The 24320-nt window shown below is 47.8% G+C and overlaps 1 protein-coding gene across 2 annotated transcripts in view; it reads right to left on the bottom strand.

The window, feature by feature from the left end:
• CUL4A (cullin 4A) overlaps positions 1-24320 on the bottom strand; it is a 115232-nt gene that overhangs the window by 19825 nt on the left and 71087 nt on the right. For both annotated transcript variants that reach the window (XM_088458566.1, XM_088458558.1), the window contains exons 14-15: positions 13729-13839; positions 289-374 (exon numbers count right to left, since the gene is read on the bottom strand). In XM_088458566.1, the coding sequence (XP_088314692.1) occupies positions 289-374; positions 13729-13839 (197 nt within the window). The remainder of the gene's footprint in view (positions 1-288; positions 375-13728; positions 13840-24320) is intronic.

The raw sequence follows: 24320 nt of genomic DNA, 5'->3' as shown, positions 1-24320 counted from the left end.
ACCAAAACCTCCTGGTTTTGGTCACAAAGGCAGAAAGTCGGCAAATGGATAGGCTCCTTTAGACATATTTTGGATAATTGCAGTTTGTCTAAAGGGCCTATGTATCAAGCTGTTTTTTACATAAAATTCTGCAGATAATTTTATGTAGTGTAGCGATGTATTAAAAGATGAAAATATCCTCTGCGAGTTGGACCAATAATAATCGCGGCAGTACCGCGATTATTAGTAAACAGACCCCTTAATCCATTAATATTCACAGACAATGGCTGTATTGACAATATAATGTACCTGCTTGAATTGAACCATGACGTCTTTTGAGAGTTCCATATCTTTAAACATCCCCTCCAATTTACTGGTAAATGCTGCACCACACTCTACAGAGAAAGAGTTAAATAACATTATCTAGGTATTGTCTGTGTAAATATTCCAAAATTATTTTTTTTAGCATATAATACTAGTAACAGACAACAATACAATGCCATGTGAATTACATTTTATTCTGTCCAGCAAAGTGAAATAAACACTACATCAACTATTTTTATTTATATTAATATTGTCTTGATTGGCTCAAAAAGAAAATAGTAACAGTTCAGATTTTAGGGACATAGGGCCTGATTCAGACCCGCTCGCAAGCGGGTCGATGTTGGCCCAGTGCGCATGTGCACGATGGAGCCGTGAGTCTGCCTCTGCATCCAGATCTTCTGCTACATGGGCCATTCCGTCACTAGGGCCTACCTCAGTTGGCTTTAATGGCCTGGTTGTTGAGACCGGGCTCTTGAAGGCCAGGGGTTTTTCCCCTTCAGTCATCAGGACCATGCTCTGGGCGCGGAAGCAGGTTTCCGTGCAGAACTACCACAGGGTTTGGAAAACCTATATTGTGTGGTGTGAGCAGCGGGGAGTACTTACTGTCCAGTTCCGCCTGCCAAGGTTTTTAGCATTTCTGCAGGGCGGTCTGGAGGCCGGCTTACGGCTTCGATCTTTGAAGGTACAGATTTTGTCTCTCTCCATTTACTTTCAGCAGCATCAGGCTCTCCTCCCAGAGGTGCGAACTTTTTTACAGGGGGGTCTTGCGAATACAGCCTCCGGTTCAACCACCAGTAGCGCCATGGGATTTGCCTCTGGTTCTGACGGCTCTTAAGCAGGCTCCGTTTGAACCTTTGGAATCCGTGGACCTACGGTTTGTAACGTGGAAAGTAGTTTTTCTTATGGCCATTGCCTCGGCTTGGCGGATCTCTGAGTTGGGGACTTTGTCCTGCAAACCACCTTTTCTTGTTTTCCATGACGATAGGGCTGTGCTCAGGACTGTTCCTTCTTTTTAACCGAAAGTGGTTTCATCTTTCCACTTAAACCAGGAGTTTGTTTTTCCTGTTTTCTCATCTTCAGAGTCCTCGGGGGACCAGGAAGATCTATCACTGTTGGATGCTGTCCGGGCCCTACGCATTTATTTAGACAGAACTTCGATCTCACGCAATACGGACTCTCTAATGGTTCTCTACGATGCCCACTAACGGGGCTGGCTAGCCACCAAGTAGACCATTGCAAAATGGCTCCGCTCAGTGATTTCAAGGGCTTACTTAGAGGCAGGGTGCCCAGCACCAGCTAGGGTGTTGGCTCATTCCACCAGGGCCGTGGTGGTCTCCAGGGCGGCGCGTCATGGGGCTTCGGCTGAACAGGTTTGTTACGCAGCTACCTTGTCCTCTGTCCACACATTTGTGCGGTTCTACAGGTTTCATGTTTTTGCGTCCGGGGACCCCCATTTTGGGCATACAGTTCTCCAGTCGGGCAATCTGAGCGTTCCCTCTCATGGGGACAGCTTTTGAACATCCCATGGTTCGGTGACCCCCAGCCCAGACGAAAGAGAAAATAGGATTTTTGGATACTTACCGTTGAATCCTTTTCTCTGAGTCAGGCTGGGAGACCCTGTGTTCCCTCCCTCACGCTCAGCGATATTGAGTACGAGTTATGATTTTGTGTCGTATTGACCGTCAATTTCATTTTTATTTTTCGGAGAGACAGTGTCACTGAGTATTGCTTCTCCTTACCAGGCACTTTTGAAGTTGTACTGAAGTCAGGGGTTGCAGAGGGGAGGAGTTATAGATTTCAGTGTTAGTGCCAAATCAACGCCTTCCCACCTACAACCCATGGTCCAGTGTCCCCCAGCATGACTCAGAGAAAAGGATTCAACGGTAAGTACCCAATAATCCTATTTTTATATGGGATGGAGATGAGGAGTCAGCCAATTTATTTGCTCAGTCAGCCACTATGTAATCATCCAGTTTATAGCTCACTTGAAATTGAAAAAAAAAAAATCAGTTCTCTCATCTTTCATTAATTTTTTTGGAATGGATGGTATCACCTTCTGCACCTCCTCACTCAGAAACATTGTAGTTGTAGTAGTTATATCTGTACAAATTATCAACAATAAATCTGTGATTTTTGTTTTGCTTTTACAATTTATCTAAAATGGTCCTTAGGCCGGGTCCATATCAGAACAACGTGCATCTCGGCTGATGGCACAATCGACGGTACGAGATGTTGTTCGGCCGTATGTTCATGGCTGCATTCAGCTGTATGCTGTCGCCCGCTAGGTTGTCGCATCTGTCGAGCAGCACAGCAGATGAAACAACCCCGATGTCGGCAGGTAGGAGGTCGCAATCATGGGTACACATCAGACTTTGTGTAAGATATGTCGCTCCAATCTGCGGGATTGGAAGACATATCGTCTGTGTACCCACAGTTCAACACTGAGTTCATAAGGTTCCATATATACACTGCACATTCAACTACCATTGCCATATATTGCTTAAAGAAACAATCCCAAATAGGTTTCTTCAAATAGCACGTTAAGTACATTTAACCACTTAGCTGACAATTTTTTTTTCTACAAATCGCTCAGAAATTGACAGGGGTTTTTTATGAGTGTATTAGGTGAAGAACATTTATTTCAACTTATCCAAAATGATTTCATGTAAAAAAAATATATATTTTTTTAAAAACATTGTAACATCGGACCACCACCATCTGAACATCGGGAACAGCGGGACTTCCCTTTTCCCCGCTCAACAGTGATTGGCAGTATGGCAGACACTGGGGGGGGGGGGGGGGTTCAGGCAAGCAGAGGGACTGGAAAGTCCATCAAAGCAGCAGTTGCGGGAAGATTATCTTCCTGCAACCGCCCACACGGTTTATCTGACTGGTCGCATTATTGCGACCAGATCAGATAATACACAGCCTGGTTAAAGCAAGCATCTGATCATTTGCTGTTTTTGCACAAATCACTATCTCATTATCAAAATCTCTCTGGTGGTTGCAAAACATGGCTGCTAATTGCATAAACAGACTCATAGCTCTTAGCATGTCATAAAGGCAGTGTGTGTGTGTGGGGGGGTTACATAATACAAAGCTCAGCTCAGGCAGAGATTCAAAAGCCTCACTGCTCACTACGCGTCGTGACTATTTTTTGCCATTGTAGTCCAATACACTCTGCAAAATTATAAATCATTAATAAGAAGTCTGACGAAAAAACCAAGGACAAATGGAAAGTAGCGCCATTCTTTTTCTAGTCTGCCACAGTGATTCATGTTATAAAAAAAGAAGTCAGGGGTTGCAGAGGGGAGGAGTTATAGATTTCAGTGTTAGTGCCAAATCCACGCCATGCCACCTACAACCTCCAGTGTCCCCCAGCCTGACTCAGAGATAATAGGATTTTGGTACTTACTGATAAACCCCTTTCTCCGATCCCACAGGGGACACTGGAGCCTTAGGGGGTCATTCAGACCCGCTCGCGAGCAGCAGGACGCTCGCAAGCGGGTCGATGTTCCCCACTGCGCATGCGCACGACGGAGGGAGCTCCGTCGTGCGCTTGCGCGAGACCCGGCGAGCGACGGGCTCACCATCGCTCCGGGTCTCGCACCAAAGGGGGCGTGCTGTCGATGTTGATTGACAGCACGCCCCCTTTGGTGGGCGTGCCTGCCAGACGGAGGCGTTCCCATGGGAACGCCTACCGTCTCAAGCCGGCCCCACTGACATCACTAGTGATGTCAGTGGGAGTGATTTTGGCTCTGATAGAGCCAAAATCACTCCAGGGCTTACGGCAGCGAGACCCTACAGCAGGGTCTCCGTCGCAAGCCCGATGGTCGCGATGGTCAAGACCATCGCGACCATCATCATGGACGCTCGCTATAGCTGTGGGTGGTAACAGCTATGCGAGCGTCCATGAGAATGCTCCAAAAAAAGGTATGAGGGCCCTGATTCAGAGCGAGCGCTCTGGTCAGAGCGTTCAGCTCTGAATCAGGCCCTCAGTACAATGGGGTATAGGAGTGTGTTAACCGGGAGCTGGCACCTTTAAATAAAAAACTACTGGTAGCTAGCTCCTCCCCCTCTATACCCCCCCAGGTCAGTCTAAAAACAACTGTGCCCGAGGGGAGCTGGAAAGTAAGGAGAAGGAGACAGAAAAGCTACATTAATCACATATACATAAGAAAACAACATATATATGAAAACAAGAACAGTTCAGTCAGACAACATTAAACGCAAACCAGCGTCTGAACCTGTAAAACAGTAACAATGCAGGTAGAAGAGCGTAGGGTGGGTGTCCAGTGTCCCCTGTGGAATCGGAGAAAGGGATTTATCGGTAAGTACCAAAATCCCATTTTCTCCTTCATCCACCAGGGGACACTGGAGCCTCAGTACAATGGGGACGTCCCAGAGCTTACATCCCGGGTGGGAGAGCGCTGAGAGCCCTGCAACACCGCACGGCCAAACTCCGAAGCGGAGGCCGCAAAAGTATCAAACCGATAGAATCGCAGGAAGGTATGCGTGCCTGACCAAGTGGCTGCTTTACAAAGCTGGTTTAAAGAAACCCCGCGAGCAGCCGCCCATGAAGGACCTACCGAGCGCGTTGAATGCGCCGTAATAGGACCCGGTGGTTGTTTGGAAGCCGCCACGTATGCTTGCCTGATAGTGAAGCGAATCCATCTAGAAATGGTCTGTTTGGAGGCCGGCCAACCTGGACGGGTCACATCAAACTGAATAAACAAGGCATCGGATTTACGGAGGGAGGCAGTCCTGTCAACATAAATCCGGAGTGCTCTGACTACATCCAAGGATTTTGAATTGGAAGAGTCATCCTTAAACACTGGAACCACTATAGGCTGGTTTATATGAAAAGCTGTCACCACTTTGGGGAGAAAAGCCCTTTGAGTACGCAGCTCCGCCCTATCTTCATGGAAAATAAGGTAAGGAGGGCGGCAGGATAAAGCACTGAGTTCTGACACACGCCTTGCCGAAGCGAGAGCCAACAACAGAACCACCTTCCAGGTTAAGTACTTTATCTCCACTCTCTGTAAAGGTTCAAAAGGATCAGACTGGAGGAAGGCCAACACCAAATCTAAATCCCATGGTGCCGTGGGAGGCACAAAAGGGGGTTGAATCCTCACAACTCCTTGGAGAAAAGTCTGTATATCCGGAAGCAAAGCCAGTTTTCTCTGAAAGAAAATGGACAACGCGCATACCTGTACCTTTAATGAACGAAGAACTGCAGTGAGACCAGCCTGAAGAAAAAGAAGGAGACGTGATACCTCAAAGACTGACGGAGGAGAATTACGTCTCTCACACCAAGTAACATATGTCTTCCATATGCGGTAGTAATGTTGAGAAGTGACTTCTTTCCTAGCCCGAATCATTGTGGGAATCACACTAGACGGAATACCCTTTTTCCTGAGGACGGCCGTTTCAGTAGCCAGGCCGTTAAAAGAAGCCGCCTTAAGTCGCGATAAACAAACGGGCCCTGAAGAAGGAGGTAGTCCCGAAGAGGCAGTGGCCACGGCTCGTCTATTAACAGATTCTGTATCTGGGAGTACAACGCTCGTCTGGGCCAATCTGGTGCCATCAAGAGCACCTTGATCCCATCTCGCTTGATTCTTTGAAGCAGGCGCGGAATGAGCGGAAACGGAGGGAATAGGTAGATGTAATGAAACTTCCACGGAGATGTCAGTGCGTCCACTGCAGCTGCCCGTGGGTCCCTCGTTCTGGAGTAGTAAACTGGTAGTTGGTGGTTTAACCTTGATGCCATAAGGTCGGCTTGAGGACAGCCACACCTCAGAGTTAGTTGCTGCAACACCTGAGGATTGAGTGACCATCCCCCTGGATGAACATCCTGCCGACTGAGGTAGTCGGCCTCCCAGTTTTCTACTCCTGGGATGAAGATCCTCCTGGCTTTTGAAAAAACGAGAGGGAGGTTGGACCCTGAAGTCCAATTTCAGGCCGTGAATAATGATGTCCCTGACCCAGGCGTCCTGGCAAGACTGGATCCAAATGTCCTTGAAACGTAAAAGGTGCACCCCAACCCTGGAATCCCCCAAATGAGAAGGAAGGACGTCATGCGGCAGGCTTGGCAGCTGCCTTGTCCTGCTGAGTGTTGGAGGCGGCTGATGCTGAAGCTCTACCTCGGCCTCTGGAACCTCTGGAGAAGGCCGAGCCTCCTCTGGAACGTCCTCTAAATCTTCCAGAGGCACGAAAGGATCAAAAGGAGGGACCTGCTAAAGGTCTTCTAGTAGGAGGAGGAGCTGCAGATGGTAGGTAAGTGGATTTCCCACCTGTAGCTTGTGAGATCCACTTATCTAACTCAGATCTGAAAAGTACCTCCCCAGTAAAAGGAAGAGCCTTAACGCTCTCTTGGACTCTGCATCTGCCTGCCATTTACCCAGCCACAGAGCCCTTCTAGCAGATATAGCTAATGCAGAAGATCTGGCGGATAGATTACAAATGTCCTTAGACGCTTCTCCGAGGAAAGCAGCCGACTCTGCAATCTGTTCAGCTAACTGAATTAAGTCGTCAGGTTGCGTACCTGTCTTAATCCCCTCTGCCAGCTGCAGCACCCAGGCTTCAATGGCTTTATTTACCCAACAACTAACTAGTGCTGGACGCATCAAAACCCCTGCAAATGTATACAAGGATTTTAATGTGTGTTCCATCTTCCTATCCGAGGTTTCCTTTAGGGAAACCGCGCCAGGCACCGGAAGCACCGTTTTCGTGGAAAGACGGGCTACTGATGGGTCCACTGCTGGAGGAGTTTCACATAATCTCCTACTGTCAAGTGGAAAGGGGTATTTCTTAGAGATTTGAATTTTTTTGTCTGGGTGTTTATGCGGAAGAACCTCATCCAGCTCCTCTGATGCTGGAAAGGTAATAGACTGTTTAAATCTTTTACCAAAAATCGATGGTTTTTCAGTAAGCTCAATCTTCTACATGTAACACCTGGCGTACTGCTGTAATTAAAGCATCCACGGCCTGAGATGCAGGTTCGGATTCCTCAGGAATGTAAGTTTCCTCTTCCTGAACCTCGCCCTCTTCAGTGTCCTGCAACTCCTCATCTGACTCATCCCAGTGTAAGGGGTTATGAATCAATCTCTTACTAAGGACCTGAGCAGGAGAAGAAGCAGGTGGGGCCTGGGACATTGCTTTTGTAAGTCTCTCAACAGATCTGGCCAGAGAGCGAGCCAAATCTGGTTCAGCTGCTGTTTGTCTCAGCCTCTCCCTGTCCTTACGAGCTGCTTCCAGCTCTGATGACAGATTTGATATAACTGCAGTCAATTGATCAGACCACATAGGCTGGACTACAAGATCAGTATCTTGAGGTATAGACACACATTTATCACACAGTAAGGAAGTATTAGACTGTCCCTGTGTGAATTTTTCACCACAAGTCTTGCATGAAAAAGACTTTTGTGCAGCTTTAGACCCCTTGGTAGACATGTCTATAGTACAGACACCACACCCACACAGAGAAAAAGGACAGAAAGACTGCAATAACAGATTTTATAATCACACTACACAGAGACCCTGCTGAAAGGAGCACAGAGGGAGATAAACTGTAATGCTTGCAGCGCTAACAGAATAGTGCTGATAAGAAGAATAAAAATGCAAGTGCTGATACACAGAGTACTAGCCTGACTCCTGACACAGCTCTCTCTCTACCCTGTAGTGCGTGTAAAATGGCCACCAGCGTCCTTCTGGAAGCGCTGAGGCTGCTGGGAGGAAGGAGCAGGAGGAAAACTTAGGCTCCGCCCCCCCGCTATGGCGCTCTCTGTGCTAGCGGAGCGCACTGTGAATGCCCGCCTAAACACTTGTCCTGGCTCCTCTGCTAACCAGGGAACACTAACCTTAGCCCTGGCTGTGCTGCCGGCGGCGGGCATATGCTACAGGGTCCCGTGACGTGCACTGCATGCAGCGCGTCTTTGGGTACGCCAGAGACTGAGGTCTCTGTAGCAGGAGACCTCAGCACAAACCGCATGCAGCAGCGGTGAGGATCTCCCCGGCAGCTCCCTCGGCGCAGACAGGCAGGGGCAGTAGGCTGCCTGTCTGTCCTCTTGCTGATAGAGATCTTATTTTCAGAGCCCTAAGGAGGCTTACGTCCAGCTCCCAGGGCACATACTCCCAGGGGTATAGAGGGGGAGGAGCTAGCTATCAGTAGTTTTTTATTTAAAGGTGCCAGCTCCCGGTAAACACACTCCTATACCCCATTGTACTGAGGCTCCAGTGTCCCCTGGTGGATGAAGGAGAAAAGGATTCAACGGTAAGTACCCAAAAATCCTATTTTTAAATGGGATGGAGATGAGGATTCAGCCAATTTGTTTGCTCAGTATCTTAACCATAACCCATTCCTCCTCACTTTCACCAGTAACATTAGTACACAATCCATAAGCTTTCTAGATATCACCCTCTCCATTACAGATAACCAAGGGGGTCAGTCAGACCAGCTCGCGAGCGCAGGATGATCGCAAGCGGGTCGATGTTCCCCCACTGCGTATGCGCACGACGGAGGGAGCTCCGTCGTGCGCATGCGCGAGACCCGGCGAGTGACAGGCTCTCCATCGCTCCGGGTCTCTCACCAAAGGGGGCGTGCTGTCGATGTTGATTGACAGCATCCCCCGTTTGGTGGGCGTGCCTGCCAGACGGAAGCGTTCCCATGGGAACGCCTACCGTCTGAAGCCGGCCCCACTGACATCACTATTCCAGGGCTTGCGGCAGCGAGACCCTACCGCAGGGTCTCCGTCGCAAGCCCGATGGTCGCGATGGTCAAGACCATCGCGACCATCATCATGGACGCTCGCATATGCTGTGGGTGGTCACCCACAGCTATGAGAGCGGCCAGGAGGCCGCTCCATTTTCATGGAGGAGGGCACTGATTCAGAGTGAGCGCTCTGGTCAGAGCGTTCGGCTCTGAATCAGGCCCCAAATCTCCATATGTACTTTTCAGAAAGAAACTGATACTTATACTTTATTAATTTTAATAGTAATCACTATTCTAAATGTCTACACAACATACTGTCGACCAATTACGATGTATACATAGAAATTCTTCAGATCCAAAAGAATTTGAACAACATTCCCATAAACTAAAACATGGTTTTAAAGATAGAGGTTATCCAAAATCACGACTGAAAGATTCTTGGAACAAAGGCCCTCATTCAGAGCCGTACGCTCTGAGCAGAGCGCACGCTCTGAATGAGGGCCGGTCTCCATGAAAATGGACCGTCCTCCTGGACGCTCGTATAGCTGTGGGTCACCACCCACAGGCTATACGAGCGTGCATTTTGATGGCCGCGATGGTCGTGACCATCGCGACCATCGAAACTGCGAGCCGGAGCCTGCGGTTGAGGTTTTCAACCGCAAGCTCCGGAGTGATTTTGGCTCTATCAGAGCCAAAATCACTCCCACTGACATCACTAGTGATGTCAGTGGGCCGGCTTCTGACGGGAGGCGTTCCCGTGGGAACGCCCCGTCAGGGAGGCACGCCCCCGGCACGCCTACCAAAGGGGGCGTGCTGTCAATCAACATCGACAGCACGCCCCCTTTGATTAGACACAACGAGCGAAGGACTTTCCTTCGCTCGTCGCGTCTGGCGCATGCGCACGACGGAGCTCCCTCCGTCGTGCGCATGCTCAGTCCAGAACATCGACCCACTTGCGAGCGGGCAGCCGCTCGCGAGTAGGTCTGAATCAGGCCCAAAATTTCCAAAATGGACCGCAATCATCATTTCATCAACAAAAATAACGACACATTATCCACAAATATACAGTTTACACAATCAATAAAGTTCTTCACAAGGTACAATCCAGCATAAATACAAACCAAAAGATACTATTCTCAGATCCCCTATTAAAAGAAGACTTAAAAACGGGTACAAAAGTTATATTCAGAAAAGCTAAAGAACTTAGGCAATATATTAGCACCATCTTTTCTTAAAAGTGTCAATTCGGAGAACCATCCAGATAAAAAAACATGGAATTGGAGAAGGAAATGGGTTACAGACAAATGGTGGGTACACACTACACGATATGCTCCCTGAGCGATATCGTGTAGTGTTGTCCCCGGCAGGCTGTGCTGAATGTCGTTCATGACATTGAGCACAGACGCTGAACGATATCATTAACGATATCGTTCAGCGCAGGGCTCTCTACCCCATTCCCTGACATGCAGCAACCTGACGAGAACGTCCGGTACTCCCACGATGCGATGTCAGTGGGGCCGCACCCAGACGGTAGACGTTCCCATGGGAACGCCTCCGTCTGGGCAGCCACGCCCCCGTAACGCCCACCAAAGGGGGCGTGCTGTCACTCAACATCGACAGCACGCCCCCTTTGGTACGAGACCCGGAGTGACGGTTTGCCCGTCGCTATCCGGGTCTAGCGCATGCGCACTGGGCCACCATCGACCCACTTGCGAGCGCATAGCGCTCGCAAGCGGGTCTGAATCAGGCCCACAGTACCCAGACACTGCATAGAAGTACATAATGGAGATTTTACATGCATGCAGATCATCGGGACAGACCATATCACTCATACACCAAGTGGAAGCAGCTTCACTGGCTTTGGTAGCTGGACACTCTGAGCAACTTTAAGGTTGATAAGATGTCCGATGGTCGCGATGGTGACCCGATGCTTTGTCTTCAGATGCAGGCAGCAGATCTAAGAAGGCAGTAGGCGTCATTTTTTTTTTTTTTTACAAAAGAAGCCTCCTGCTGCATTAACATAAAATGACAGATCCGCTGTGGCTGAAGACGCAGCTTCGATCACTCCTGCGTCCATCTCTGAATTAGGCCAACAATCAAGATGTGCCTTTATAAAATACATATAACAATGTGAGGCCAGATTCAGAGTTGTACGCAAACCCGAAGGTTTGCGTACAACTCCAATGATTCCTAGTCCGCCTGATTCAGACCCGCTCGCAAGCGGGTCAATGGCCGGGCAGTGTGTACGCGAACCCCGGGGCGAGTGAGAAATTCACTTGCTCCAGGGATCGCTACAAACGGGGCGGCTGTTGATGTTGATCAACAGCTCGCCCCGTTTTGTAGGCAGGTCGGGGGGGTGGCTGGACAAACGGAGGGGTTCCCAAAGGAACGCCTCTCCTTTGGGGGTGGCCCTACTGACATCACAACGCTCTATTACAGCAGGAAGCTCACTGGGGCTTGCGGAAGATAAGACCCTACCACAAGGGTCTCGTCGCAAGCCCGATGGTCGAGATGGTCGTGACCATCACCTGGCCGCTCGCAAAAGAAAGGGGCCAGAAGGCCGGACAAAAAAACAAAAAAAACGCCCTTCAGACCAGCGAGCGGGTCTGAATCAGTGCCAATGGTCGTGGGGGCCGGTCAAGCTTTGGGGATGAGGAAGGGGCGGCAATGGCCAGCGTACCAGAAATCTGGGGCGTGTGGGCCCCGTTTTCTCAGTGTGCTGACGCAGCTTCACTGGCTCCAGCTGCATAAATTTCACAGCCATCCTAAGTAACCTGAGGGTTACTGAGATGGCCGATGTTCATGCAAGTAATTCCATGGCTGCGTCCTTGGATGCAGCAGCAGATCGCAGAAGTCGGCAGGAGGCGTCTATTTACACATTAGCATAATTAGCATAATTTTGCATCGCCGCTATGCACAAAGACGCTGTGATTAGCGTACAACTCTGAATCAGGCCCATGGGTGGAAGTAAATAGAGCATGTCATACTTCCATCTATCCATGCTGCTTTATGAGCACTGTGTAATCATCCAGTTTACTGTTCACTTGAAATTGGAAAAAATCAATTCTTTCTAATGGATAGTATCACCCTTCTGTACCTCCTCACTCAGCAACATTGTAGTTGAAGTAGTTATATCTGAACAAATTATCAACAATAAATCTGTGATTTTTGTTTTGCTTTTACAATTTATCTAAAATGGTCCTTAGGCCGGGTCCATATCAGAACAACGTGCATCTCGGCTGATGGCACAATCGACGATACGAGATGTTGTTCGACCGTATGTTCATGGCTGCATTCAGCTGTATGCTGTCGGCCGCTAGGTTGTCGCATCTGCCGAGCAGCACAGCAGATGAAACAACCCCGATGTCGGCAGGTAGGAGGTCGCAATCATGGGTACACATCAGACTTTGTGTAAGATATGTCGCTCCAATCTGCGGGATTGGAAGACATATCGTCTGTGTACCCACAGTTCAACACTGAGTTCATAAGGTTCCATATATACACTGCACATTCAACAACCATTGCCATATATTGCTTAAAGAAACAATACCAAATAGGTTTCTTCAAATAGCACGTTAATTACATTTAACCACTTAACTGACAAATTTTTTTTATATAAACCGCTCAGAAATTTACGGATTTTTTTTTTTTTATGAGTGTATTAGGTGAAGAACATTTATTTCAACTTATCCAAAATGATTTAATTTAAAAAAATTTAAAAAGTTTTTTTTTTTTTAAAACATTGTAACATCGGACCACCACCATCTGAACATCGGGAGCAGCGGAACTTCCCTTTTTACAGTGGCTTCAGGCACCAGGTACCCATTTACTGCTAGTCTCTGCAGCCGTTGGGTGGGGGGTCCTGCTGTGCTGACTGATCAACAGTGATTGGCAGTACGGCAGACACTGGGGGGAGGGGTTCAGGCAAGCAGAGGCACTGGAAGGTCCCTCAGAGCAGCAGCTGCGGGAAGATTATCTTCCTGCAACAGCCCACACTGTTTATCTGACTGGTCACATTATTGCGACCAAATCAGATAACGCACAGCCTGGTGTGGTTGGGAAAATGCGACCATGCCAGGCAAGTGGTTAAAACAAGCGTCTGATCATTTGCTGTTTTCTCACAAATCACTATCTCATTATCAAAATCTCTCTGGTGGTTACAAAACATGGCTGCTAGTTGCATAAACAGACTCAGAGCTCTTAGCATGTCATAAAGGCAGAGAGAGAGAGAGAGAGAGTGTGTGTGTGTGTGTGTGTGTGTGTGTGTGTGTGTGTGTGTGTGTGTGTGTGTGTGTGTGTGTGTGTGTGTGTGTGTGATTACATTATACAAAGCTGCGCTCAGGCAGAGATTCAAAAGCCTCACTGCTCACTACGTGTCATGACTATTTTCGCCAATGTAGTTTAATACACTCTGCAAAATTATAAATCATTAATAGCAGTCTGATGAAAAACCAAGGACAATTGGCAAGTAGCACCATTCTTTTTCTAGTCTGCCACAGTGATTCATGTTATAAAAAAGATGCATTAATAAAAAAGTTTTTAATGTACAAACATTAAGATATAACACGAGTTAAATTCTGGAGAAAGATGCAGTGAATGAAATAACTAACTTTTCAGATAAGTGTATAAGTTGGTGAACTAGTACATAGAAATTAATCTATTGTATTCTTGAACATCACAGATTCAAACAATTATAATAGTAGCACACTTCATACCGTGTTTAAGTTTAGACAACATTGATTTCTCTGAATCCACAGATGCACTTTTCCCAACCAACAGTCTTTTTGCAAGGTCTTTCTTGTAAAATGCCTCAAACACATCTTTGCCTGTAGGAAAAAAGAATAATGAAAAAAAAGATAAAGCAGAATGGTAAAAGGATAAGAAAGCAAAACACCCATATTTTAGTAATGATATGAACACATAAAATTTTCTAGAACAACATGATGCAACCAATCCTTTAAATGCCATCTCCTTCTGGATTACACAGATGCATCCCCGTATGAGATGCTTCATAACAGAGATTGTTTGTAGAGCAGAATGAACTTTGTTGCTCATCTGGAAATTCCCTTCCTTCAATCTCGAGAAATAGCTCATGAGACATAGGGCCTGATTCAGAGCCGGACGCTATTTGCGCTCGCTCGTTCAGAAAATAGGGGTGGCTATTCAAATGAACCGTTCGCTCTTTGCGGTCTGTTCACACCTCTATATCTGAACGAGCGAACAAAACTTGCAGTCGCTTTTAGAAAAATACGCCCCCTGGCCGCTCGCATCCTACGTCATGTCCGCTATTTATTAGATTAATCGAGTACATCGACCAGGGTACGAACTGCTCGCTATTCTTGTGGTTGGTTTTTGCTACCACAATTTTGCGAGCAGTTCTGGCTATAAAATAACTCAGTGACGTGGTCAATGATGCTGCTGTATTAATTATGCACACCATTAAAACGCCCGTTTTGACCTTTAAGCACGCCTGCGTTCGGATCTCCAATCCCCGTTTTCAAGCACCTTCCCCTGTTACCACCCACATACGCCTCATTCTGTCACTCAAAATAGCAGGCATTCGCTATTTTGCGAGCACACGATTTTCGGCCGCACTGACTGGTTCGCGCATGCGTATTACGATCTGTACGCATGCGCAGTTGGGCAAACATCGCTCGGAGCGAGCGAGCGGCCGCTTACGAGCGGCTCTGAAACAGGCCCATAGTTCCACCCAGAACAAGGAATATAATGTGAAGAAAACTTCACAACAAGCGCTCAGATGGGCCCTATTTCCACAGCAGCTGCAAGAAATGAGTGTAGTCACACTCAATAAAGAGATAACATACAATAAATGAAAAATTTACAGCGCTAATAGAGGATAATGATCTTAATAAATCTTAGTAAAACAGATGAAGTGCAATCAATTTTAAAAGAAATATAGAATTTTAATAATGTATATAAAAAACATACATATAAAAAACATGTATAGGCCAATGTGTATTTGAGCTACCCTTGCATGAAATAATAGTATTCAGATGGATATAGGTGACAATGTCTTATTACTCTATGACTCCTTTGAAATAGCAGTGGAGAGAATATTAGAAATTCCAATTGGATTAGTCTCTACCAACTCACGATGTATAGGGATCCAGAAGGTGTCAAAGCGACATCACGCTTATTGAAGTGTCCCTTGGAGCGGTGAAACATAGGTATAGTCCATGGGATTCCTTTAGAAGCCACTGTAGAAGTCCGTCTGTCGTTTGGTGAATGCCCAGACAAAGAATTGAATGGTCCACGGAGTCTGTTCCAAATTAGAGCTGACAGCAGAATAAATGTATCCAGAAGAGTCTTTTTCATGTAGAGGGGTGTTCAATCTCCTAACGCGTTTTGCTGGATAACCCCCAGCTTTATCAAAGGCCATCTGAATACTATTATTTTATGCAAGGGTAGCCCAAATACACATTGGCCTATACATGTTTTTTATATACATTATTAAAATTCTATATTTCTTTTAAAATTGATTGCACTTCATCTGTTTTACTAAGATTTATTAAGATCATTATCCTCTTTTAGCGCTGTAAATTTTTCATTTACCATAGTTCCACCCACCTAGGATCAAGCAATAAAATCACACCTCCAACAATTTCAGCAGCAGGCTACAACCCTAAAGCTGACCATACACCAGACCAACTTTCCTCCAACCATCGGACTAGTTGGTTGGTTGGAATGAAAATCCATGTGTGCTGCTCGCATGATACTAAGAGAATGGAATGTCCAGGTGAGCAACAAAATATATTCTTCCCTATCATCTCCTTCAGTGGCACAGCTGAAATATTTGCCAGAGATATATAGAATGATTTGTATTACTACTTCTACAACTTTCTGCCAAGTGCAGCTGGTTTAGTCTTGGAAAGGTCTTTGTAAGGTTTAACAAAAATGCCAAGATAGCTGGACTGCATATTTGTCCCACTGAAGCTCCTGGGTCTATCTACCCAGATAATGAAAATTAAAGATCAAATGATGCTTCAATATTGAGGAGAGTGTCTTGTCCAATGCAATATCAGCTTCAATTACAGCTAAATATCAAGAACTAATCAGGTACTGACGTGTTCAAATGGGTGTGGTAAGTATCAAATCCCGACAGCGGCTGCCCGGCAAGGGTGAAAATCCAGATCGTCCTAAGGTAAGTATCGCTAACCTAATTCCCTACCCTAACCCTCCCTTTGGGGTGTCTAACCTTAACCTCCCCCCCAAGTGCCTAAACCTAACCCCCTCTTCCCCGCAGCCTAAACCTAAGTCCCCCGGGGAGGTGCTAACCCTAACCTCCCCAAGTGCCTAACCCCAACTCCCCTTGTAAGTGCCTAAACCTAACCCCCCCTTCCCCGCAGCCTAAACCTATGTCTGCTGGGCGTCGGTCCTCCGGCGTCAGGTTAATGACAGGCATTGAGTTTTCGACGACTGTCATTAATACCACGCCTGGATTACAGTGTCTGGAAGCCGGCGGTCGGGATTTAGACAGTCGGCTTCCGGACTACATCCCGTTCAAACTAAATGTTTATCACTGGAATTTACAACCAGATTTTTTATCAGTACAACTTCTTATTGATGTTAAAAGAAATAAAATAAAATCCCACATGCACAATATGGAACAATCTAATTTCCTAAGCGCTGGGGCCGATGAGAAAATAAGCCCTTGTACCACAGAAACCAAATACAAGACTACCTGACTGACAGGTAAAAAAAAGAGAAAAGAAGCTGCATTACAATCCATATGGTTATGGTTAAATGTATTAACTACCTAATTGAACCTAACTCAGACTGTAAGCTAACCATTGTAAGGGTCATTCAGTATCACAGGGGAAATATGTGCACTTTTGATAATCATCAACTTTAATTGTTACATCAGGGCTTCAAGATACTCGGCCAACTCCGAATAGTATATAAAATGCTTTTGCACACACCGACAACTAGACACAGCTTTTTAGCAAGTGCATGTGAAGGGGCATTCTCACGTAGGCAAAGTTCAGTAAGAGAAACAAATTTACCAAAAGGTAATTAGGGCACTGCAAGGAGGCAGCTAAATGCATTAGGTGGCTACCTTTGGACACGGGGTTACTATATGGGAAGCTTCCCCAAGTGATTTGGGACATTATCCGGATTTGGAATACCAGCATTCATATTACTGGAACTGCAGGCCAAGGATTCCACCACTTGCGCTGGACTCTCAAAAGACCAGAACCATCGCTAATTAGGATCCTTTCCATTATTGCCACAAGCCGGTAATAACTTTTAATTATCTGGACAATTTAATTCCACCATGCCCTATTGATTTATCAAAACTGTACAGAAGTTTCTAGTACCCAGCTGTCCATCTGTGATATACCATCACTAGCTTCATATAATTATATGTATGTACGTTCATTATCATATGATTTGCATATGCCAGTTGCTCTTATTAATTTAATGTATATTTTGTAGTAAATACTGTATATTAAATAGTATTACATATTTTTTATTACCTATATTGTTTCCAGCGCTGTTTTTAATATAAAGGTAAGTAAGAGCGTGTTCAGTCATATAGACTTTATACAGATCACAATTAAGAGCATATAACCCTGTTCGGAGGTATATCTTTTGCACCTGGTACAGTGCAGGAGCAGATATACGTGGATACTAAGGACTTGTTGCAAGCAAGGAGCATACTGTATGCAGCAAACGCAGATCCGGATGCATTTCGATAAGAGTACGGCTCTGCATATATGCATAAATACACCATTTTTGCCCAGTTTACTACAAACCCTTCATCAGTTTCCAAGACTCCATGATGATGACATATTTGGTGGGCTTAACTGATTCACTCTGGTATTGGCAGACACAATCTGTGTCTGCCAATACCAGACGAAGTCCATAGGGTCCACAGGGTTGACCTTGGGGATATAGCTGGATCAGGATCCATGGGCACCACACAGTTAAGCTTTTAGCTCCCAGGATGCACTTGGGTCCTCCTCTATACCCCGCCCCCGAGCCACAGGCACCTCAGTTGGTAAGCAGCCTAGGCCGGAGGAGAATATGGAACAGAGAGAAGGAAGACTGGAACACACAAGAAACCATACTCACAGAAAAGGGAGACGGAAACACCGGTGACCAGCAACACAGCCCATTTGAAGCCAGGTGCGTCAGGGCGGGCGCCCTGTGGACCCTATGGACTTCGTAGAAACAGAGATAACAAAGGTAAGTTCTTACCATATCTCTTGTTTTCTACTTCAGGGTCCATAGGGGGTCCACAGGGTTGACCTTGGGGATGTCCCAAAGCAGTTCAACTAAGGGCGGGGACGCTCCTGTGCAGAAAGGAGAATCCTGCGCCCGAAGGATGCATCCTGAGAGGCAAAGGTGTCAAGCGCATAAAATCTTAGAAACGTCTGAACCGAAGACCAAGTGGCTGCCTTACACAGCTGAACAGCTGAGGCACCATGTCTAGCAGCCCAAGAAGGGCCCACAGAACGAGTGGAATGAGCCTTAACAGAGGCTGGAACAGGTAAATGCTCTCGTATCTAAGCCTCCCTAATAACAGAACAAAGCCAACGGGCCAAGGTCTGTTTGTTGGCAGGCCAACCCCTCTTATGAAAACAAAAGAGGACAAACAAGGAGTCGGACTTTTGAACAGAAGCAGTCCGATCAACAAACTCTGAGAGCACGGACAACGTCCAACGAAGTCTCCCCTGCTGTAAGATCAGGGGACTGAAAGGCTGGGACCACCAGTTCCTGATTGATATGGAACTTAGAGACAACCTTAGGTAAAAACTCAGGACGAGTGCGAAGCACTGCTCTGTCCTGGAGAAAATAATTAAGAAGAGGGGACTACATGAAAGTGCCCCCAACTCGGAAACCCTCCTTGCTGAAGCAATAGCCAGGAGAAACACAGTTTTAAGCGTTAACCAATTAAGGTCAACTGACTCAAGAGGCTCAAAGGGAGGTCCTTGCAGAACTCGAAGAACCACCGCCAAATCCCAAGGTGCCACCGGAGGCACAAAGGGTGGCTGAATCCTGAGAACACCCTGGAAAAAAGTCTGTACGTCCGGTAACATAGCAATTCTACGTTGGTACCAAACCGATAAAGCAGACATGTGCACCTTCAGAGAGGAAAGGCGTAAACCTAAGTCCAAAGCCGACTGAAGAAAAGCCAGAATCCTTGAAACTCTGAATATCTGAGGATCATAGTTTCTGGACTCACACCACTGAAAGTACGTGTGCCACACTCTATGGTAAATCCTTGCAGAAACAGGCTTGCGTGCCCTCAGCATGGTAGAAATAACTGAACTAGAAAAGCCCCGGGACCTTAAGACGGCCGTCTCAAGAGCCACGCCGTCAAAGACAGACGACCCAGATCCGGGTAAAGGCAGGGCCCCTGAGACAACAAGTCCTGCCACGGACGTCTTGGCCACGCTGGGGCCACCAGTACCAGAGTGCCTCCGTCCTGCTTGAACTTGCACAGGACCCAAGGCAGAAGGGATATCGGAGGAAACAGATATGCCAGCTGAAACGTCCATCTCACCGACAGAGCGTCCAGCAGACTGGCGCCGTCGTCCATTGTCCTTGACCCGTACACGGGCAACTTGTGATTGTGACGAGAGGCCATCAAGTCCACCTCCGGCAGTCCCTACTTGTCCACGAGTAGTTGGAATACCTCTGGATGAAGCGACCATTCCCCTGGATGCACGTCGTAACGGCTGAGGAAGTCTGCCTCCCAATTGAGGATTCCGGGATGAAGACTGCCGAGATCGCTGGATGGTGGCACTCCGCCCAAGTTAGGATGTGAGACACTTCTGCCATCGCAGCCAGGCTGCGAGTTCCTCCCTGGTGATTGATGTACGCCACCGTGGTGGCGTTATCTAACTGCACTTGCACTGCCCTTCCGTGAAGAGTGGTGCCGGCCGACTGCAGAGCCCTGTACACGGCTCTTAGTTCCAGAACATTGATGGGGAGAGCCGCTTCCTCTGCTATCCAACGACACTGAAGTGACAAGGAGCCTGTCACCGCCCCCCAACCCCGAAGACTGGCATCTGTCGTGAGCAGAACCCAGTCCGGGATCCAAAAGGGGCGACCCTCGAGGAGGTGAGCTGTTTGAAGCCACCAATTCAGGGACTGTCGTACATCCGGAGATAGCACCAGCGTCTGGGACCGGATCCGGTGAGGCAACCCGTTCCAGTTTGCTAGAATCAGCCTCTGCAGAGGCCTGGAGTGAAACTGGGCAAATTCCACCATGTCGAATGCCGACACCATGGACCCCAGCACTCTCATTGCCGAGTGTACCGAAAGACTGGCACAATCCAGGCAACTGCGTATCCGCAACTGTACGGAAGATACCTTTTCTGGAGTTAGAAAGATCCGCTGCTGACGAGAGTCTAGGAGGGCCCCCAGATGGACCATCAGCTGAGATGGGATCAGGGATGACTTCCTCCAATTTATTAACCACCCGTGCGTCTGCAGACAAGCCACCGTCAGTTGGAGATGTTGCAGCAGAACCTCCGGAGAGCTTGCCAGCAATAGGAGGTCGTCCAGATACGGTAACAACCGTACCCCCTGGTTCCGAAGGTGGGCAGCCATAACTGCCATCACCCTGGTGAACACCCTCGGCGCTGTGGAGAGCCCGGAACTGGTAGTGATGGTGCAACAGAGCGAACCGCAGACACCTCTGATGTGACGTTGCTATCGGCACATGGAGGTAAGCATCCTGGATATCCAGGGAGACCATGTAATCCCCTGGTTCCATAGCCAGAATTATGGAACGCAAGGTTTCCATTCTGAACTTGGGAATCCTGAGAAACCTGTTCAGAGACTTTAAATTTAGAATGGGTCGATGGGAGCCATTGGGTTTCTGTACCAGAAACAGCGTAGAATAGTACCCCATCCCACGCTGAGATTGTGGAACAGGTACAATGACCCCTGCAGTCAGCAAGGAGTCTATAGCTTCCCTTATCAGCATAGCCTTGGCTATGTCCTGAGAAGGACTCGTGCAGAAAAACTGGTGAGGCGGTCTGCGCCAAAAAGACTGAATTGAAGAAGTCGGCATCCCACTCTGGGATCCCCCAGAGGGAGGCCCGTCCCATCAGGCGGAAGGCTTATCTTCCTGTTTGGAAGAGGGACGCCTGGCACTCCAAGCTTGTTTCTTGGACTTGGAGGCAGACTTAACTGCTGCTTGCCTCGGGAAAGACTGACCTCTTGCCTTACCCTGAACCCGAAAGGGCCAAAAAGCCGAACTCCGGACCTTGGCAGATGCTGCAGCTGAAGGAAGGCAGGCCGACTTGGACTTAGCCAGACTATCCACGATCCTATCCAAGTCTGGACCAAAAAGTAATTCCCCATTAAAAGGTAAGGCCTCCAGGCCCTTCTTTGAATCAGCGTCCGCTCTCCAGGACCTCAGCCATAAGGAGCGGCGGGCATACACAGCCGCAGCCGACACCCTAGAGGTTAGCAGACTAGCATCCAAGGAAGCTTCTCCAATATAAGAAGCCGCATCTCTCAGCTGTCCTAGTAATGCCCTCTGGACTTCCTGAGTATCCTCAGGAAAAGTGTCCTCTAAGGCATTGGCCCAACCCTCAATGGCCTTAGCCACCCAGGAAATGGCCATGGACGGGCGAGCAATTGCTCCCGAGAGGGAATAAATAGACTTAAGGCAAGCCTCAACCTTTCTGTCCGTGGGATCCTTTAACGAGGAAACTGACGGTATTGGCAGCGTAGCACTCCTAATAAGGCGTGTGACGTGGGAATCCACCGCCGGTGGAGCTTCCCACTTCCTACAATGCGCCTCCGGGAATGGATAATTGGAAGCCAACCTCTTTTGAGGCACAAATCTCTTTCTGGGTGTCTGCCAAGCCACCGCCATATGATCCGTTAATTGATCAGACAGGGGGAACACCGCCGAAGTCACCTTAGTCTTTTTAAAACTAGGGAATTTTGACTTAGGAGCAGGTGCCTCATCCTCTATTAGGAGAATGGCACGCACCGCCCTAACCAGAGCTCGTACATTAATAGACGACCGAGATTCCACCTCCTGAGCCAAGGTGTACGAATCGGAGTCGTCCTGGACCTCACCATCATCTGAGGACCTCTCAGTGTCCGAAATCTGCGCCCCATGCAACTTATGTGCACGCTTAGACACCCCTGCAGACCTGTCATTCTGCAACATCGACTGAAAAGTCGAAGATGCAGCTGCCAGACTCTGGACTGAACTGGAGAGCACGTCCACCCATGGTGGAGGAGCTGCCACATTGGCCTGGAAAGGCACCACAGACTGTTGTGTAGCAGGAGTGGCCTGAAAATAGATAGGCAATCACTTTACACTACACTCAATCGCCCAGATTCAGTGTCTGGGAGGGCTATAGCGCTGTGTACGCTGTCCTAACAGGGGAGAGGTACACAGGGGGACCGGTCCGCGTGCTCCCTGAGGGATCTGCGCTGCCACATGTAGAAAAAAATGGCCGCCAGAGACCTCAGAGGAGGAGTGGCCGAGTGAACTGCAGCTCAGGGACGCTAGACATGCAGGCTGAAAAGCACGCTGAGCTGAGGGGAGGAGCCGCTGAACAGGGAAGGCTTCCTCCCCTGGCCATTAACCCCAGGGATGCTGGCTTCCTGCTTGCCGGATATCCCTGGTGGTCTAGTGGTCCCACGGGTTACGGGGGGGCCCGCCGCCACTGCCAGCAGCCTCCGGTCTGTCCCCAGGACCAGAGGCTAAAGGACTGCATTTTAAGGCCTTCCGCGCGCCGCCGCTAGCCAGCGACGCGCGGCTTACCTGAATCCCCGGTGACTCTGGCAGCAGTCCTGGGAGGTAGACAGAGTCCGGCTAGTACGGACTCAGGCCTCCCGCCGCGATCCCCAGATCAGTACTAGCGTTGCGGCGCCAGTCGGGGATCAGATCAACTTACACTGAGGTGCCTGTGGCTCGGGGGCGGGGTATAGAGGAGGACCCAAGGGCATCCTGGGAGCTAAAAGCTTAACTGTGTGGTGCCCATGGATCCTGATCCAGCTATATCCCCAAGGTCAACCCTGTGGACCCCCTATGGACCCTGAAGTAGAAAGAAAAAACATTCCTTATACTATTACACTGCCACCACCAGCATGAACCATTGAGACAAGACAGAATGGCTGATGGAATTATGACCCTACAAGCTGCATGTTGCAGCATAAATTGAGATTTGTCAGACCAGGAAACATTGTCCAACCATCTAATTTTGATAAGCCTGTATTCATTGTAGTCTCAGAGATCGCAGGAGTGGAAAACTGTGTGGTCTCCACTTTAAGGTTTGCTGTGTTGTGCATTCAGAGGTGCTCTTCTGCATACCAGTGTTGGTACATACAGATTTGTCCACACTCGTCTTTACTGTAGTTGCGCCAAACAGCCCCTCTCAGCACGCCTGGTCCTGCGAGACTCTGCTAGCGCCAGGCATCTTTTGCCAATAGGATGCATCAGGAGACAGAGGAATAATTTGATAAACTTGTATATCTGTGTGCGACTGAGTCTCTCATGTGCAGTGCTCCGATGCAGCGGACGCAGCTTTCTTACACTCCAAGCTCCATTTACAGGCACAGTTGCACACAGATATAAAAGTGTTGCATATCAAATTAATCAGCCAGGTGCATCCTACTCACATCGTATTGTGACTTTGACGCATTCTCTGAAAAAAAAAAAAAAAAGGCCAGACGCTAGCAGTTGCACGGGACCTATATCGCACTGCATGGCACATTGAGGCTAAATGAGCAAGGACACATCTGTATAGTTATATTAGTTACTGTGGCCTTCCTTTCAGCATGAACCAGTCTGTCCATTCTCCTCCAGCCTAACTAACAAAGCATCACTGCCGTTCTCTGGATGTTTTTGTTTTGTGCACCATCGTCTGTAAACTCTACAGACTATTTTGTGTGAAAATCCCAGGAGATAAGGTACCCCCCTGTCACACACCAACAATAACTGCACAGTCAAAGTCATTTAAATTACATTAGGTATACAGAGTAGTACATTCCAGTAAAAATTAGTTAAGTAATATTTAAAAGGAAGTTTCAACCAAAATTGAACCCTCTGTTTTGGCCTGAATTCGATAAAATAAAATAAAAAAAACAAACAGGCTGATAATAATGTGGACTTTTTGATAAGAGTGTGCATGTTTGTGTCTTAGGCCAGGACTCAAGTTGATGTGGAAAAACAAGATTCTTGTACTCATTAAAAAAAGCAATTCCTCAGTCCACACTGGTAGCTGATGGTTGAGTGGGAAAGCTGAGGAGTAGGCACTATGGGCCTGATTCAGACCCGCTCGCAAGTGGGTCGATGTTGTGC

This window comes from Taudactylus pleione, unplaced genomic scaffold, assembly GCF_031769625.1.
Source record: "Taudactylus pleione unplaced genomic scaffold, aTauple2 ptg000041l, whole genome shotgun sequence".
Lineage (NCBI taxonomy): Eukaryota > Metazoa > Chordata > Amphibia > Anura > Myobatrachidae > Taudactylus > Taudactylus pleione.
This window is presented reverse-complemented; position numbering and strand designations above follow the sequence as displayed.